The following is a 13354-nucleotide window of genomic DNA, read 5'->3' on the forward strand; positions in this document are numbered from 1 at the left end:
CGTTTTTAGATACGTGTATTGGACCGACTGGGGAGACAGAGCCTTTATAGGCCGTGTCGGAATGGATGGAACCAACAAAACGTCCATAATCACTACCAAGATAGAGTGGCCCAACGGGATTACTATTGACTACACCAATGACAAGCTCTACTGGTCTGACGCTCATCTCAATTACATCGAGTAAGTACCACAGGTTTGTCAGGAAGTTCTCCGGGACGCTCTGTCAAAACCATAACCCCCGTTCTTGCTCTTTCCTCAGGTTCTCGGACTTGGACGGTCGACACCGACACACTGTGTACGATGGAAATTTGCCTCATCCGTTCGCCCTGACTGTGTTCGAGGACACTGTGTACTGGACTGACTGGAACACGCGCACGGTGGAGAAAGGCAACAAGTACGACGGCTCCGGTCGCCAGGTCCTGGTCAACACCACCCACAGACCGTTTGACATCCACGTGTGTCATCCATACAGGCAGCCTATTGGTGAGTACCCTAGATTGACACCTCTAAGACTCTGGGACTTCTTATCTTGACGCGTCCTTCTCGAGGTGATTTACGTACAGCCGCTGCCTTCCGGCTGAACAATACAGTGTCTGTGTTTGCTTAGCTACGCTGAGCTGAGACCGTTTGACTCACTGTGACTCTTCCTCCGACAGTAAACAATCCCTGTGCCGTGAACAATGGGGGCTGCTCTCACCTGTGCCTAATCCGTCACGGGGGACGGGAGCACACCTGTGAATGCCCCGACCATTTCCTGACCGTCCAAATAGGAGGCGTGAGCCGATGCCTTCCCATGTGCACCAGCACCCAGTACCGATGTGCTAACAATGAACGGTGTGGAAACATTTCGTTAATTGGCATTAAATCTGAGTATCTCATTATCAGAATCACAATATTTTTTCATTTGTCTGTGCTTCATCAGTTGTATTCCTATCTGGTGGAAGTGTGACGGTCAGAGGGACTGCAGGGACGGCTCAGACGAGCCCTCCACCTGCCCGTCCCGCCACTGCAGGCTGGGCCAGTTTCAGTGCAACGACGGGAACTGCACTAGCCCTCACTTCCTATGCAACAGCAATCGCGACTGTCACGATGGCTCAGATGAAGACCCTGTGCTGTGTGGTAGGTCATGTTATTCTGTGTTAGTGTTCACAGACAATTGCCTTTACTGAGTCGTGTGTTTCGTCTCTTAAGCTACGCACCAGTGTGAATCCCATCAGTGGCAGTGTGCCAATAAGCGCTGCATCCCAGAGTCGTGGCAGTGCGACGGCGAGGACGACTGCGGTGATCGGTCTGATGAGGACCCCGCCCACTGCTCGGCCAGGACCTGCCGCCCGGGGCAGTTCAAGTGCCGCAACGGACGCTGCATCCCCCAGAGCTGGAAGTGTGACGTAGACGACGACTGTGGCGACAACTCCGATGAACCACTGGAGGAGTGCAGTGCGTGATTTCAGCTTTGTCTTCTCTATTGTGGCTCATGGTTTGGTTTCTATTTTAATGTGCGTTGCGTCTTCTCCATAGTGGGACCGGCCTATCGATGTGACAATCACACAGACTTTGCCTGCCAGACCAACTACCGCTGTGTGCCTCTGTGGGCTGCGTGCAATGGCCATGATGACTGCAGAGACAACAGCGATGAGCAGGGCTGTGGTGAGTGTGCAGCTGTCTGACAGTGATCAGAATTTTAAAAAGTCACAATAGGTCCTTTTTCAACAATAACAGCGTACTCAATTAGCAAGCAGCTCACTTTCCTGATTATTATGATTATACAGAGTGAGGTGGTGCAAGACACTGATAGACCAGAGTTTCACTCCTCACCCTCCCCCATGATTTGCTCCTTGGGAGCAGCACAGATTTATGAGCTGTCCAATGGTCCAGGCCTGTATGTATGTATTTGTGAGTTCTTGCTCTGTCGTTGTGTAGGGGGGCAGGGTTCACGCAAGTCTCTTTGTACTTGGTTACGATCCGAACACATTCGCTGTGACCCTCCCGCCTCTTATCAGAGGCACCTCACTCCATTAGTGCCATGTCGGCACAGGAGGGGAGATCTGCGCTAATCTTCCTGTAAGAATGCAGCAGATGGGCCAGGTGGAGGACTGGGAGGCCCGTACTAGCTAGCTCTACGCTATCTTTGACCCCCAGCACCGTGTGGTAGAGACAGCTCAGACCAGCTCTTGTCCACTCCTCTGCCTTGCGCTACTCTTCTTATCCCTTATAGATACTTACTGCTATGGATAGAGGTCACCCATCGGTCAAAGGCACGGTGCTCTCCTCCCTCTAGGACTGTTGAGATGATTATTCAAAGTTATTTTGTAGGCTGTATTTTTTCTTGTTGCTAAAATGTTGCTAGACCAAAAAACAGTGGTGTATTTTCACACGCACATTTAGCATCATATAAATAAATAAAAACACTGAACAAACAATGGATTTATTTACTGATATATTTGCATATGTTTAGTTGGATAGAATTACGATAAACCATTCTTTAAGGAAACACACTTAGGTCTATTAAAAGCATTTCTGTGCTCGCTCCCTTCCCAGAGGAACTGACCTGCGATCCCTCTGGTGATTTCCGCTGTGACAACCACCGCTGCATCCCACTGAGATGGAAGTGTGACGGGGACAACGACTGTGGGGACAACTCTGACGAACGCAGCTGCAGTGAGTGCCTCACTATCACTATGAAATCATATAAAATCAGACAGTCTTTAAAGCTGGTTTAGTGCACGACTTCAACTCAGTTTCTGCAACTTGTCTGAACCAAAAAAAGTGTTGAAGACAAAAAACTAAATCTGTAATCTTATCAGACATTAGGGAGTCTAGACACTTCTGCCAGTGGTGAAGTGCTGTGAAAGGCAGCGTTATCAGCTGCTGCAGTAACAGGCTGTCCTCAGTGTGTCAGGAGAAGTGAGTGAGGGAGTGTGTCACCCTTTGCCCTGTGGGATTAAAACTGGTCTGAGAACATGTGCGTTAATAAGGGTAATGTAGCTTCTCAAAGCAGAAGGAGCGGCTGTGGTTACGTCACAGTGGAGCCTCTCCCTGTGTTGTTGTGCTGATGATGTCCAGGACTAACCCATGAGCTCACTGCAGAGCAACAGCTGCACATGTTGGGCTACATTTGTGTGGGTGCTTAATAAATAATACAGAGCATTTTGATATATTTTCAAGGGATAAATAATGCTCCTGATATTAATATGATCCTACAATTGCTGGATTTGATTTTGTCTTTGCCTCCAGCTCCACGCTCATGCACAGAGAGTGAGTTTCGCTGCGATAATCTACGCTGCATTCCCGACCGTTGGGTCTGTGACCATGACAACGACTGTGAGGACAACTCGGATGAAAGGGACTGTGGTAAGTGGAGGCTCTTTGTTTTGGCCCGGGGTCTGGCTGTTTGTGAGTACGGAGGGTGGCGTTAAATAAAGAAGCAATGAGACTTGGGGATCTGAGGGGTAGTGCAGACAGAGAGGACCAGTGAAAGTCATTTCAGTGTGTGTGTGTGTGTGTGTGTGTGTGTGTGTGTGTGTGTGTGTGTGTGTGTGTGTGTGTGTGTGTGTGTGTGTGTGTGTGGCTAAAACAAATGTTCAGAGCAGCAATGATAGCGTGAGCATATTTCCCACTAAAACTGAACTAAACTAAACTAAAACTGCTGTTTCTTTTGGTTTCGGTTCTGACAGAGTTGCGGACTTGTCATCCTGGGTACTTCCAGTGTGCCTCTGGTCACTGCATCGCCGAACGATTCAAATGTGATGGCAACGCAGACTGTCTGGACTTCACAGATGAGACGTCGTGTCGTGAGTGTCTCATCGTCTGTTGTTTTTCCTCTGCGCTTTCGTCAAGAAAAACAATGTTGGTTTGACAAAATGGCTTTGATTTCCAGCAACTCGCTTTCCCAACGGCACATACTGCCCCCACTTTATGTTCGAGTGCAAGAACCACGTGTGCGTCCAGAGCCATTGGCGGTGCGACGGAGACAACGACTGTGGAGACAACTCGGACGAGGAGCTCCACCTCTGCTGTAAGTAACGCCACACGTCTCTGCTCTGAGGCCTGAATATGCTCCTTGAGGTTTGCTCGTTGTGCTCGTCCACAGTGGACATCCAGTGCGACACTCCGTTCCGATTCCGCTGCGACAACAACCGCTGCATCTACAGCCACGAGCTGTGTAACTCCATGGACGACTGTGGTGACGGCTCCGATGAGAGACAAGAAAACTGTATGTGTACATGCTTTTATAAACTATCAAGAGGCTGCTTTAGTAGGAGCTCAGATGTTGATGTGATTCACTCTGTATTTTAATAGACTGGCGTTTGTTTGTTTTGAATCTAGGCCAAAGCCCGACGCACGGACCCTGTACAGAGGAGGAATACAAATGCAGTAACGGGCAGTGCATCCCTCTGCAGTACGCCTGTGATGATTATGACGACTGTGGAGATCAGTCAGATGAACTAGGCTGCCGTACGTGTCACAACGTCCATGTTCCCTATCTATATAAATATATCATGGCTACATGTGCCAGCAGATCTGTAGTTTTCACTACTTGTTGCCTTTTATCTTCACCTCAGACCACGGCAGCGGGCACACATGCAGTGACAGCATCTGTGAGCACAACTGTACCGACCTGACGGAAGGAGGCTTCCTGTGCTCCTGCAGGCCAGGCTACAAGCCCCGACCAAGTGAAAAGCACACCTGTGAAGGTGAACCACTAAACCAGCCACACATGTTAACAGCAGCTGTCTACGTTCAGTTCACAAATAACAGCCGATCTTCTTTTTCCCTTTGGCAACAGACGTGAACGAGTGCGAAGCGTATGGGACGTGTCCTCAGGAGTGTAAGAACACGAAGGGCAGCTACGAGTGTTTTTGCGCTGAAGGCTTCCACTCGTTCGGGGAGCCGCATGGGACAGAATGCGCTGCCCAGGGTAAGAGCTTAGTGTCACATCATTTCTGACTGAAGCCAAACACGGGCCTGACATCTCTAAACGCCTTCATGTTGCGTACAGGAAACCCGCCGGTGCTTCTGCTGCCGGACAACATTCGCATCCGTCGTTTCAACCTGTCGTCTGAGGAATATTCGGACTATGTGGACAACGCCGAGCACATCCAGGCTTTAGACTACCTGTGGGATCCAGAAGGACAAGGCCTCAGTAGGATTTGTAGAATATTTAAAGTTGTTCTTGACTCCATCAGTATGAAGATCTGTAATTTCGTGTAATGTGCTGCAGGTGTTGTATACTGGACAGTTCTTGGACGAGGATCCCAGTTTGGCTCCATCAAACGCGCCTACATGACCACATTCAACGATCACGGCAACAACCCGGTGAAGGAGGTAGATCTGAACCTGAGATACATCTCCAGTCCTGAAGGCATCGCAGTGGACTGGGTTGGCGGGTAATCCCCTCTAGTCGTTGATTTCAGCTTTAAAGAAATTACCTTTAAGTCTGATCATTTGCTCAGTGTGAACCTGTCTTCATTTCTAGGCACATCTACTGGACAGATTCTGGAACCAATCGAATTGAGGTGGCTAAGGTGGATGGGCGGTACAGGAAGTGGTTGATCCACACAGACCTCGACCAGCCAGCAGCTATTGCTGTGAATCCATTGCTCGGGTACAAATCCGAGGCAGATTTTGTTTAAGAAAACCCGCTTCATCTTCTCCTACAGTGTGTTAAGAGCCTTTTGTGTGTTAACAGAACAATGTACTGGACAGACTGGGGTAGGAAACCCAAAATAGAGACAGCGTGGATGGATGGTCAGCACAGAGAGGTGCTGGTGGGCGAGGAAGACCTGGGCTGGCCGACTGGTCTGGCTGTGGACTATCTGAATGGAAACAGGATCTACTGGTGTGACTCCAAGGAAAATACCATTGAGTCTATGAAACCTGATGGCACAGAAAGGAAGATCATCATATCAGGAGGTTGGGGTCTTTCGACACTAAACGGCCATCATCGTTTTATTCGAATCAGCCTGTGCTTTAAGCGTTGTGTTATGTGTGTTTCAGATATCGGACATCCCTACAGTCTGGATGTCTTTGAGGGGCACGTGTACTGGACCACAAAAGACAAAGGTGAAGTGTGGAAGACAAACAAGTTTGGGAATGGAAATAAAGTCAAAGTTCTAACCATCAACCCCTGGCTGACTCAAGTCCGCATTTACCAGGAGCACCGTCACACCCGATCGGGTCAGAACGCAACCCTGGTCCTCATTTTGTGTGTGCCACAAATCAGGATCTGACCCAATCTTTTACCCACCAACTTTAGTTTCCAACCCTTGTAAGGACGTGTGCAGTCACCTCTGCCTCCTCCGGCCTGGCGGGTACACCTGCGCCTGTCCACAGGGCTCCTCTGCCGTGGGCTTCGACTCCAGCGAGTGCGACGCAGGTAAACCTCATCCAGCAGCACGCTCTGTCTGCCGTTTTCACAGTACGTCGAGCTGTCGCGTCGTGTCTCCCGTTGCATTCATACATCCGTTCTCCACCTGCCTGGCTGCTCCCTGTGTGGTTTTTGTTGTTGCTGATGAATTTGCGTGTGCCTGGCTTTTGCTCCTGCAGCCATTGAGGCACCTGTTGCAATGCCCCTTGCATGCAGATGCATGAATGGTGGAACCTGTTACACAGATGAAGGCGGGCTGCCCAAGTGCAAGTGAGTGTAGCTTTAGGTGACATTGAGATCTCTGTCGCATTAGTGAATTTGATATTTGAGACCAGACACTGAGGTTTATCACTGAAGGAAAACTCTGTAATCATCCTCCAGGTGTCCGTACAGTTATGTGGGCAGCTTCTGTGAGATGGGAAAGTCACGAGGAGCTCCAGCAGGAACCGGTAATTCACACAATTCAACACAAGGGTATATTAACAATACAATGACTCTCATCATAGTAGAACAACAACTTCATCACCTGTAACTACAGAAGAATCAACTAAACAGATTCTTGTACATGTTGTACTCTAACATGATGTTGACTTTGCTTTACTGAAGCAAATCGAGGTCAATTGTTCAATTGACGGAGCAGTCGATCACTGTTTAACTTCAGTAAACTGAGCTTTACAGTCAATAACAGAGATGTGTCAGCATCATGTGAATGATCAGCTAGGCCTGTTTTTTTTAGCTGTGGCCGTTCTTCTCGCCATCATCGTCATCATCATCACCGGAGCCCTGGCTGTTGGCGTGTTCCTGAACTACAAGCGAACGGGCTCGTTCATCCCCTCCATGCCCAAGCTGCCGAGGTATCTCATCTCTCGCCTCTGACTCCCGAATGAGAGTCAAAGCTCACGTTAACGAACAGTCAGATGCAAACGGGGTGTTTTTTGTCCAGCCTCAGCAGCCTGGTGAAGTCCGGCGACGCGGGCAACGGGGTGACGTTTCGCTCCGGCGATAATGTGGATCTCGGACCGTCGCACGTTGGAGTGTCCTTCATTGACACAGCCATGCAGATGGTGAGCTCAGGGACGATGCTCGTTAGCAATTATTCATCTCATCATTTGCTTCTCTGACTAAGTAAAGTAATATTGTCTGTAAAATGAAGTGTATCATAATAATAAACCTACAGGATGACAGTTTTGCCATGGAAGCTGGGAGACAGCCCATCACGTTTGAGAACCCGCTGTACGCAACTGGAGCCGGAGCATCTGGTGACGCTGCTGTCATTCATGCCACACAGGTACACATTTACAGCTCTGTGTTTTTAATGAAGACAAGCCGGGGCTCTGACTTGTAGTCCCACAGATGTCGTATCGGTCTGTTATTATCGTCATGGCATCAACCTACACTTCCATTGTCGCTGTTGGACAGGTGACTGTGAACGTGAGCAGCGAGCAGCCGGAGAACAACTACGAGAACCCGGCGTACTGCTGCGATCAGGGTGCGGCCGCCGTGAACGCATCATCTGCCGGCACCAAGCCCGTTCAGGTGGGTCTTCTTCACAGGCCGCCTCCTACTGTAAGTCCAGTGTTTGTGAGCTGATCCTCTCCGCTGCGTTGTCGCCTTTGTCGGCAGGAGTCGAAGTGGAGCTTGTTCAGACGGAAGTTAAAGCCCAGCACCACATTTGAGAACCCTTCCTACGCTGAGGTGGGTTCATCCACGTGGACCTAATCGCCGGTCAAACACAGAAGGTGTTTTAATCCTACTGTTTTTACTGCTTTCACAGATGAAGGACGAGAAGCCTGCGAGCTCTTCGGACCCTTCTGCACCGGAGCCCTCTCCCTTCGCGCCTCCCGCCAAACCCCAGAAGAAGGAGCGGCCCAGCGCCTTCTCGCCCACAGAGGACAGCTTCAAAGACACGGCCAACCTCGTTAAGGAGGACAGCGACGTATAACCCCTCGGCACAGACGGGAACGGAGGAACGAACACACACTTTGCACAGAATTTATTTTTTTATGCAGCCTGTGTACAAAAATGCTTTAGGAAAGAGAAATACGTTTCTAGAGAATGAAGAAAACAGTCTCCTGTGACTATGCCTTCTGACATTTCTTATGCCAATTCTTGTGTTAATGTTTTTCTTTCTGATATACAGTTTGTATATCGTTGCACTGAAGCTGCTGATAGACATGTTAATAAATATGTTGTATATTTGTAAATTTGAACAGCAAGATTTTGAAGGAAAATATCTTTGAATATAGATCCTATGAATAGTTGACCACAATAACACGTATAAATGGTGAGCTGCATTCTGAATGTACAGTACTTAAGAAATGTGTTTTTAATTGTTGCCACTGAACAAAACTGGAGATGTTTTTGCTTCATCTTTATGTTTATATACCTCATTTCAGGGCTGAAAAACAACAGCAAAACATTTGGACTCGTCTCATGCGGTTCATTAGCATAAATAGATGCATGAGCTAAAATACACGTGCAGTACATACTCACTTTACTTTATTTCTACTTACGTTCCCTGACTTTGTGATTTTAAATCAAATGATTTCTTTGTTATTAGTTATGATATTGGAACAATGGCCAAAATAGTTTGGAACGATACTTGAATGTGCCCATTTGTTCGGCATAGATATTAATTTGTGTAGTTGATTAAGGAGCAACACGTGAAGTGAGGTTGCAGACATCCGTTTTATAAAAAGAGCCGTTTTATAAAAAGGTGAATAAATTCTACATTTACACAATCATCCATTTTGTTTCATAATGAGGACAAGCAATAAGTGGATGTGATCATCCAGAACACACCCTGTGGTTTAAATCGCTGCTGCTGAATAAATTTCCTATTTTGTAACAAAGTCTTGCCGTTTTCTTCCCAGGCCTTTTATTTATGCCCGTATGACGGAAGGAGAGCACTGGTGAAACGGTCTGAGACAAATGAAGGGAGGTAGGACAGAGGGATCCACAGCAGCTTAGCGTCCCAGCCTGCGCCGTAACGCGTGCGTGGGAAACGGGCGGTGAGCGCGTGCTCCATGCAGCCGGTCACCTTAGAGAGATCTGAGCTGCACAGCAGATTCATGGAGAACTCCTGGGATTTTATATCTGAGTGGGGAAACAAACCAAGGGGGTCACAACACTTCCGGGACACTTGACGAATGAGACCAACCGCACGTCCACTCACAGTCGTCGCAGTACGTGGCACCGTAGGAGTCCCTCACGTGCGCAGGAAGACGGGTCCAGAGCCTCTTCAGGTCGGCTTCGATGAGATCCAGCCGCGTCACGGCCGTCTTAAAGAACCCGGGCTCAATGATGCTCACTTTGATGCCAAAGTGATGCATGTCCCTCCTGGGCAGAGGAAGCAGACGGCAGCCGGTTAAGCAGATGCGTGGGTGCACCCGACTGCATCCCGCCTGGTACCTGAGGCTGTCAGAGAAGGCCTCCACGCCCCACTTGGACAGGCAGTACCCGCCGCCGACGAGCGACAGGCGGCCCAGCACGCTGGCCACGTTCACCACCCTGCCCCGGGCTCGCTTCAGCAGCGGCAGCAGCCGCAGCGTCACGTCGATCACGCCGACCAGGTTCACGTCCAGAACCCTGTCGAAGTCCTCCTTCTGCATCCACTCGGTGGGGCCGATGGGCACGGCCCTGCCTGCGTTATTCACCAGCCCCCACAGACCTGCGCAGACACCGCACGCACGCAGAACTGGCTCAAACAACCTAGTCGGATTCATTCATCAAAGTGCGTTTGGTTCGTTCATGTTGGAGTTGCCCACAAAAGTAAAAGTGTGAACTGATTAAAGGGCTGAACGGTGATTTGCTGGCGTCAGGATAAACTTATCAATCCGTAGAAGTGATTCATGCCCGAAGCTTTGCAGCGAAATGTCCGTGAAGTAAACATTTCCTACTCCTCTCTGAGAGCGAGCGTGTGTTTAACATATCAGTAGGAGGACGACGGGCTGGCGATGGGACGGTGCAGGTTGACGCTATCTCCCCCGGTGCCTCCCTCTGACTGGCGCCCTATCGGCCCGTACCCCCCGCCGTCCTCCCGGCTCACCTCGCTCCCCGACCTCTGCGCGCACGACCTGCGCGGCGCGCGCGACCCTGCGGCTGTCGGTGACGTCCAGCAGCAGCGTGCGCAGCGCGGGGGAGGCGGCCGCCGCCAGGGCCGCCGCGCCCTCCTCCGTGAGGCACGCGGCGATGACGCGGACCCCCTTGCGGTCCAGCCGCCGCGCCAGCAGGTTCCCGAAGCCGCTGTCGCAGCCGGTGATGAACACGCACTTGCGGCCGAGGCCGTCGACTGTGCGGGAGTCCCGGATGTACCAGCAGATGGCAGCAACGGCGGCGAAAAGCAGAGCGCAGCTCAGGAGCAGATGGGACAGGACCGCCTGGAACGCGCACAAAACAGGTCTGAGGTATAAATCGTAAATGAACATTCAGATAATTAATGGGAAAAAAAGATGGGAATGAAATCGACGTACCTCTAACACGCACGACGTCACACCTTCAGTTGACACCTGAGTGAGAAACTTAAGTTATGTGATAATATTCTAACACAAAGCTCACACAATTATGTAAATACAGCTTGATATGAAATGAAACAACACGATACAAACACTAGTAGACCAAGCAGTCACAACTAGTCTAATAGTATATGTTCGTGTCTGTAGCGCCCCCTGGTGGATCACACCAGCCATTGCAGACAATACATATACAGGCAATGTATAATTTAGGAGTAAACCGCACTTAAACTCAACACCTGAGGCATCACAACCACTTAAATAGGTTTGTACAAATAATTTATCCAGCCGTCACTCACTATAGACTCAAACTCAATGAGGTTGATTTCCTATGAATCAGGCTTTTCCACGTGGCTACAAATACAGCAAAACAACTTATTTGCACACGTACCATGGCTGCAGTAGTCCAAATGTAGACGCGTCGTCCTCACCAGTAAAGGTGATTGAGTGGTGGTCAGTCACTGGAAGCTGCACAGAGAAGTATGCTCGCCTTCCAGAGCACGTGTCTCAAAGTCCACCGTGTCTATATCAGCAAGGCAAAATGTTGGAGCGAAGTATGGTTGCACAACAAACTGTTTCTGTGTGTGTACACGACTGCAGGGTGTTGCATAAAATTAGGATAAGGCATATAGACGGGACTTTCCAGTTATGCTGTTTAATACTCCTTGACTTGGCTGCACAAAAGCAGGATCAATTAATCCCGGTCTGGTTGTGACGGAGATTTATTCTGTTGTTCTCTCTTAATTGATCCACACTTATCTCCACTATCTTCACCAGGCTGTTTATCTGATCCTTCTTGTGCTCAGCGGCCAAAAAGAACTGCCAAGATGAGTAGAATGAGTTGAGTACAATAAATCAAGCCAAGACGTTTTTCACCTGGATAGCATTAATTCTGTCTTTGTGCAACCCGTAGGTTGCGTTTTAACACCTACGCTCTCCCTTTCTCAAAAAGACAAATATGAGAGACCTTAAACAGAAGCAACGCGGCCGAAGTACATCAGGAGTAAATGTTGACAAAGTTGTGACAGTGATTAAGAGCAAAAGCTGTAACCATGAGAGCTGGTGTTTAGATTAGATCCAGTAATGAACAAGACAACATGCTTAGTACAGGCCATGACCATTTTAATGGCGTAAACCTTGGTTAACATTTTCTGCAATGGAAATCTTCAACCAGTTTTACTCCGCCATGTAGATTTGACAAGGCTACAGCACAGACGCTTTGGGTTTTGGGGTATTTCTAATAAAAATTCGATCAGTGATGCAGGTGGGCATGTATGACAGAGGCAGCCAGAAGAACTTGGCATCCCATCCGGGAGAGTAGCGGGTGCGAGGGTGAACGGCGGCGATGGCGTGCTCCATGCAGCTGACCACCTTCATCAGGTCTTTGTCTATTAACTGCTCGAACCTGGCGTCCACACCCTGCAGAGCTGAAAGATAAACATTGGATGACAGTAGTTTATATTTTACTTGTCTCTAATAATTTCTAATCCCAGTTTAATGGATAACATGTTCAGGTGTGGCTCCAGGTAAATGCATCAAATCCAGTTAAACTGGTGTGAGCCGTGCAATGGGCTGTAACTCACTTTCCGCCAAGAAGTCCTGTCCATAATCCTCCTTCATCTCCTGAGGCAGTCTGTCCCAGAGCTGCTTCACGTTATTCTGCACCAAATCTGTACTGGTCACATTTGTTGAGAAGAAGCCTGGCTCGATGCAGGCCACCTTGATTCCAAACGGCGCCATGTTTAGACTGCAACACACGAGAGGCACGTCAGCACGCGCACGACCCACCTACCGCAGGAACGAGCGCCGGGCGTCTTCCCACCGCAGGCTGTCGCTGAACGCCTCCACCCCGTATTTGGACACGCAGTAGGGACCCCCGAACGGGCTGATCCGCCCGAACACGCTGGAGACGTTCACCACTCGGCCTCTGGCCCGCTTGACGAGCTGCAGGACGCTGAGGGTTACGTCGATCACGCCGCCCAGGTTGACGGCCAGCATGCCCTTGTAATCCTCTATGGTGAGCCAGTCGGTGGGACCGGAAGGCAGCGAAACGCCGGCGTTGTTCACGACGGCCCACAGGCCTGAAGGGACAAACAAGCAGAGGCGCCAACCTGAAGTCCCTGAAATCCATGTGATCCCACCAGTCAGGCCACAGGCACTCACCCTTCTCCCCAACCAGAGTTTTGATCAGATCGGCCACCTGTCGGACACTCTCCGAGTCGCTGACGTCGAGGCGGGCGGCGGTCAGCCTGGTGGACGAGGCCTCCCTCAGCGCGTCCTCGCCCTTCTCTGTGTAACAGCCGGCGATCACGCGGAACCCCAGCTCGTCCAGGTGCCTCGCGAGCAGGTGACCGAAGCCGGAGTCACAGCCGGTGACGTAGACGTAGCGCTCCTGCTCGTTGGGAACCCTCTTGGCTTCCTTGTACCAGCGATACGCGAGCCAAAGCGCCAGCAGTCCAAGAAGATACAGGAACAT

At 49.9% G+C, this 13354-nt stretch overlaps 3 protein-coding genes across 10 annotated transcripts in view; 1 reads left to right on the forward strand and 2 right to left on the reverse strand.

Annotated features, from left to right (window-relative positions):
• lrp2a (low density lipoprotein receptor-related protein 2a) overlaps nt 1–9219 on the forward strand; it is a 34457-nt gene extending 25238 nt beyond the window's left edge. For 6 of the 7 annotated variants that reach the window (XM_029137085.3, XM_029137087.3, XM_029137086.3 and 3 more), the window contains 28 exons: nt 10–180; nt 260–483; nt 657–834; nt 923–1119; nt 1192–1437; nt 1519–1647; nt 2539–2658; nt 3235–3351; nt 3675–3791; nt 3878–4015; nt 4091–4213; nt 4327–4455; nt 4563–4694; nt 4787–4918; nt 5000–5143; nt 5222–5387; nt 5477–5605; nt 5690–5913; nt 5998–6177; nt 6257–6376; nt 6547–6637; nt 6749–6816; nt 7104–7221; nt 7311–7431; nt 7545–7655; nt 7787–7903; nt 7991–8062; nt 8142–9219. In XM_029137085.3, the coding sequence (XP_028992918.1) occupies nt 10–180; nt 260–483; nt 657–834; nt 923–1119; nt 1192–1437; nt 1519–1647; nt 2539–2658; nt 3235–3351; nt 3675–3791; nt 3878–4015; nt 4091–4213; nt 4327–4455; nt 4563–4694; nt 4787–4918; nt 5000–5143; nt 5222–5387; nt 5477–5605; nt 5690–5913; nt 5998–6177; nt 6257–6376; nt 6547–6637; nt 6749–6816; nt 7104–7221; nt 7311–7431; nt 7545–7655; nt 7787–7903; nt 7991–8062; nt 8142–8309 (3982 nt within the window). In that variant the 3' untranslated portion in view covers nt 8310–9219. Of the gene's footprint in view, nt 1–9; nt 181–259; nt 484–656; nt 835–922; nt 1120–1191; nt 1438–1518; nt 1648–2538; nt 2659–3234; nt 3352–3674; nt 3792–3877; nt 4016–4090; nt 4214–4326; nt 4456–4562; nt 4695–4786; nt 4919–4999; nt 5144–5221; nt 5388–5476; nt 5606–5689; nt 5914–5997; nt 6178–6256; nt 6377–6546; nt 6638–6748; nt 6817–7103; nt 7222–7310; nt 7432–7544; nt 7656–7786; nt 7904–7990; nt 8063–8141 lie in introns of those variants that run through there. The other variant, XM_029137089.3, reaches the window with a different exon arrangement.
• rdh1 (retinol dehydrogenase 1) lies at nt 9055–11417 on the reverse strand. 2 transcript variants are annotated; one of them, XM_029137107.2, is made up of 6 exons: nt 11270–11409; nt 10840–10875; nt 10416–10746; nt 9779–10037; nt 9543–9706; nt 9055–9463 (listed from the first exon to the last, which is right to left on the reverse strand). In XM_029137107.2, exons 1-6 carry the CDS (start codon nt 11270–11272, stop codon nt 9246–9248), a joined length of 1011 nt encoding a protein of 336 aa, XP_028992940.1. In that variant the 5' UTR covers nt 11273–11409; the 3' UTR covers nt 9055–9245. The 2 variants fall into 2 exon arrangements, with proteins under 2 accessions (XP_028992940.1, XP_028992939.1); XM_029137106.3 differs by having other exon boundaries at nt 9543–10037; nt 11270–11417.
• Nucleotides 11418–11978: 561 nt separating this feature from the next.
• Nucleotides 11979–13354, reverse strand: dhrs9 (dehydrogenase/reductase (SDR family) member 9). Its single transcript, XM_029137109.3, has 4 exons — nt 13042–13354; nt 12701–12959; nt 12462–12625; nt 11979–12305 (listed from the first exon to the last, which is right to left on the reverse strand). Exons 1-4 carry the CDS (start codon nt 13352–13354, stop codon nt 12082–12084), a joined length of 960 nt encoding a protein of 319 aa, XP_028992942.1. The 3' UTR covers nt 11979–12081.

Source organism: Betta splendens, chromosome 21 (assembly GCF_900634795.4).
Source record: "Betta splendens chromosome 21, fBetSpl5.4, whole genome shotgun sequence".
NCBI lineage: Eukaryota > Metazoa > Chordata > Actinopteri > Anabantiformes > Osphronemidae > Betta > Betta splendens.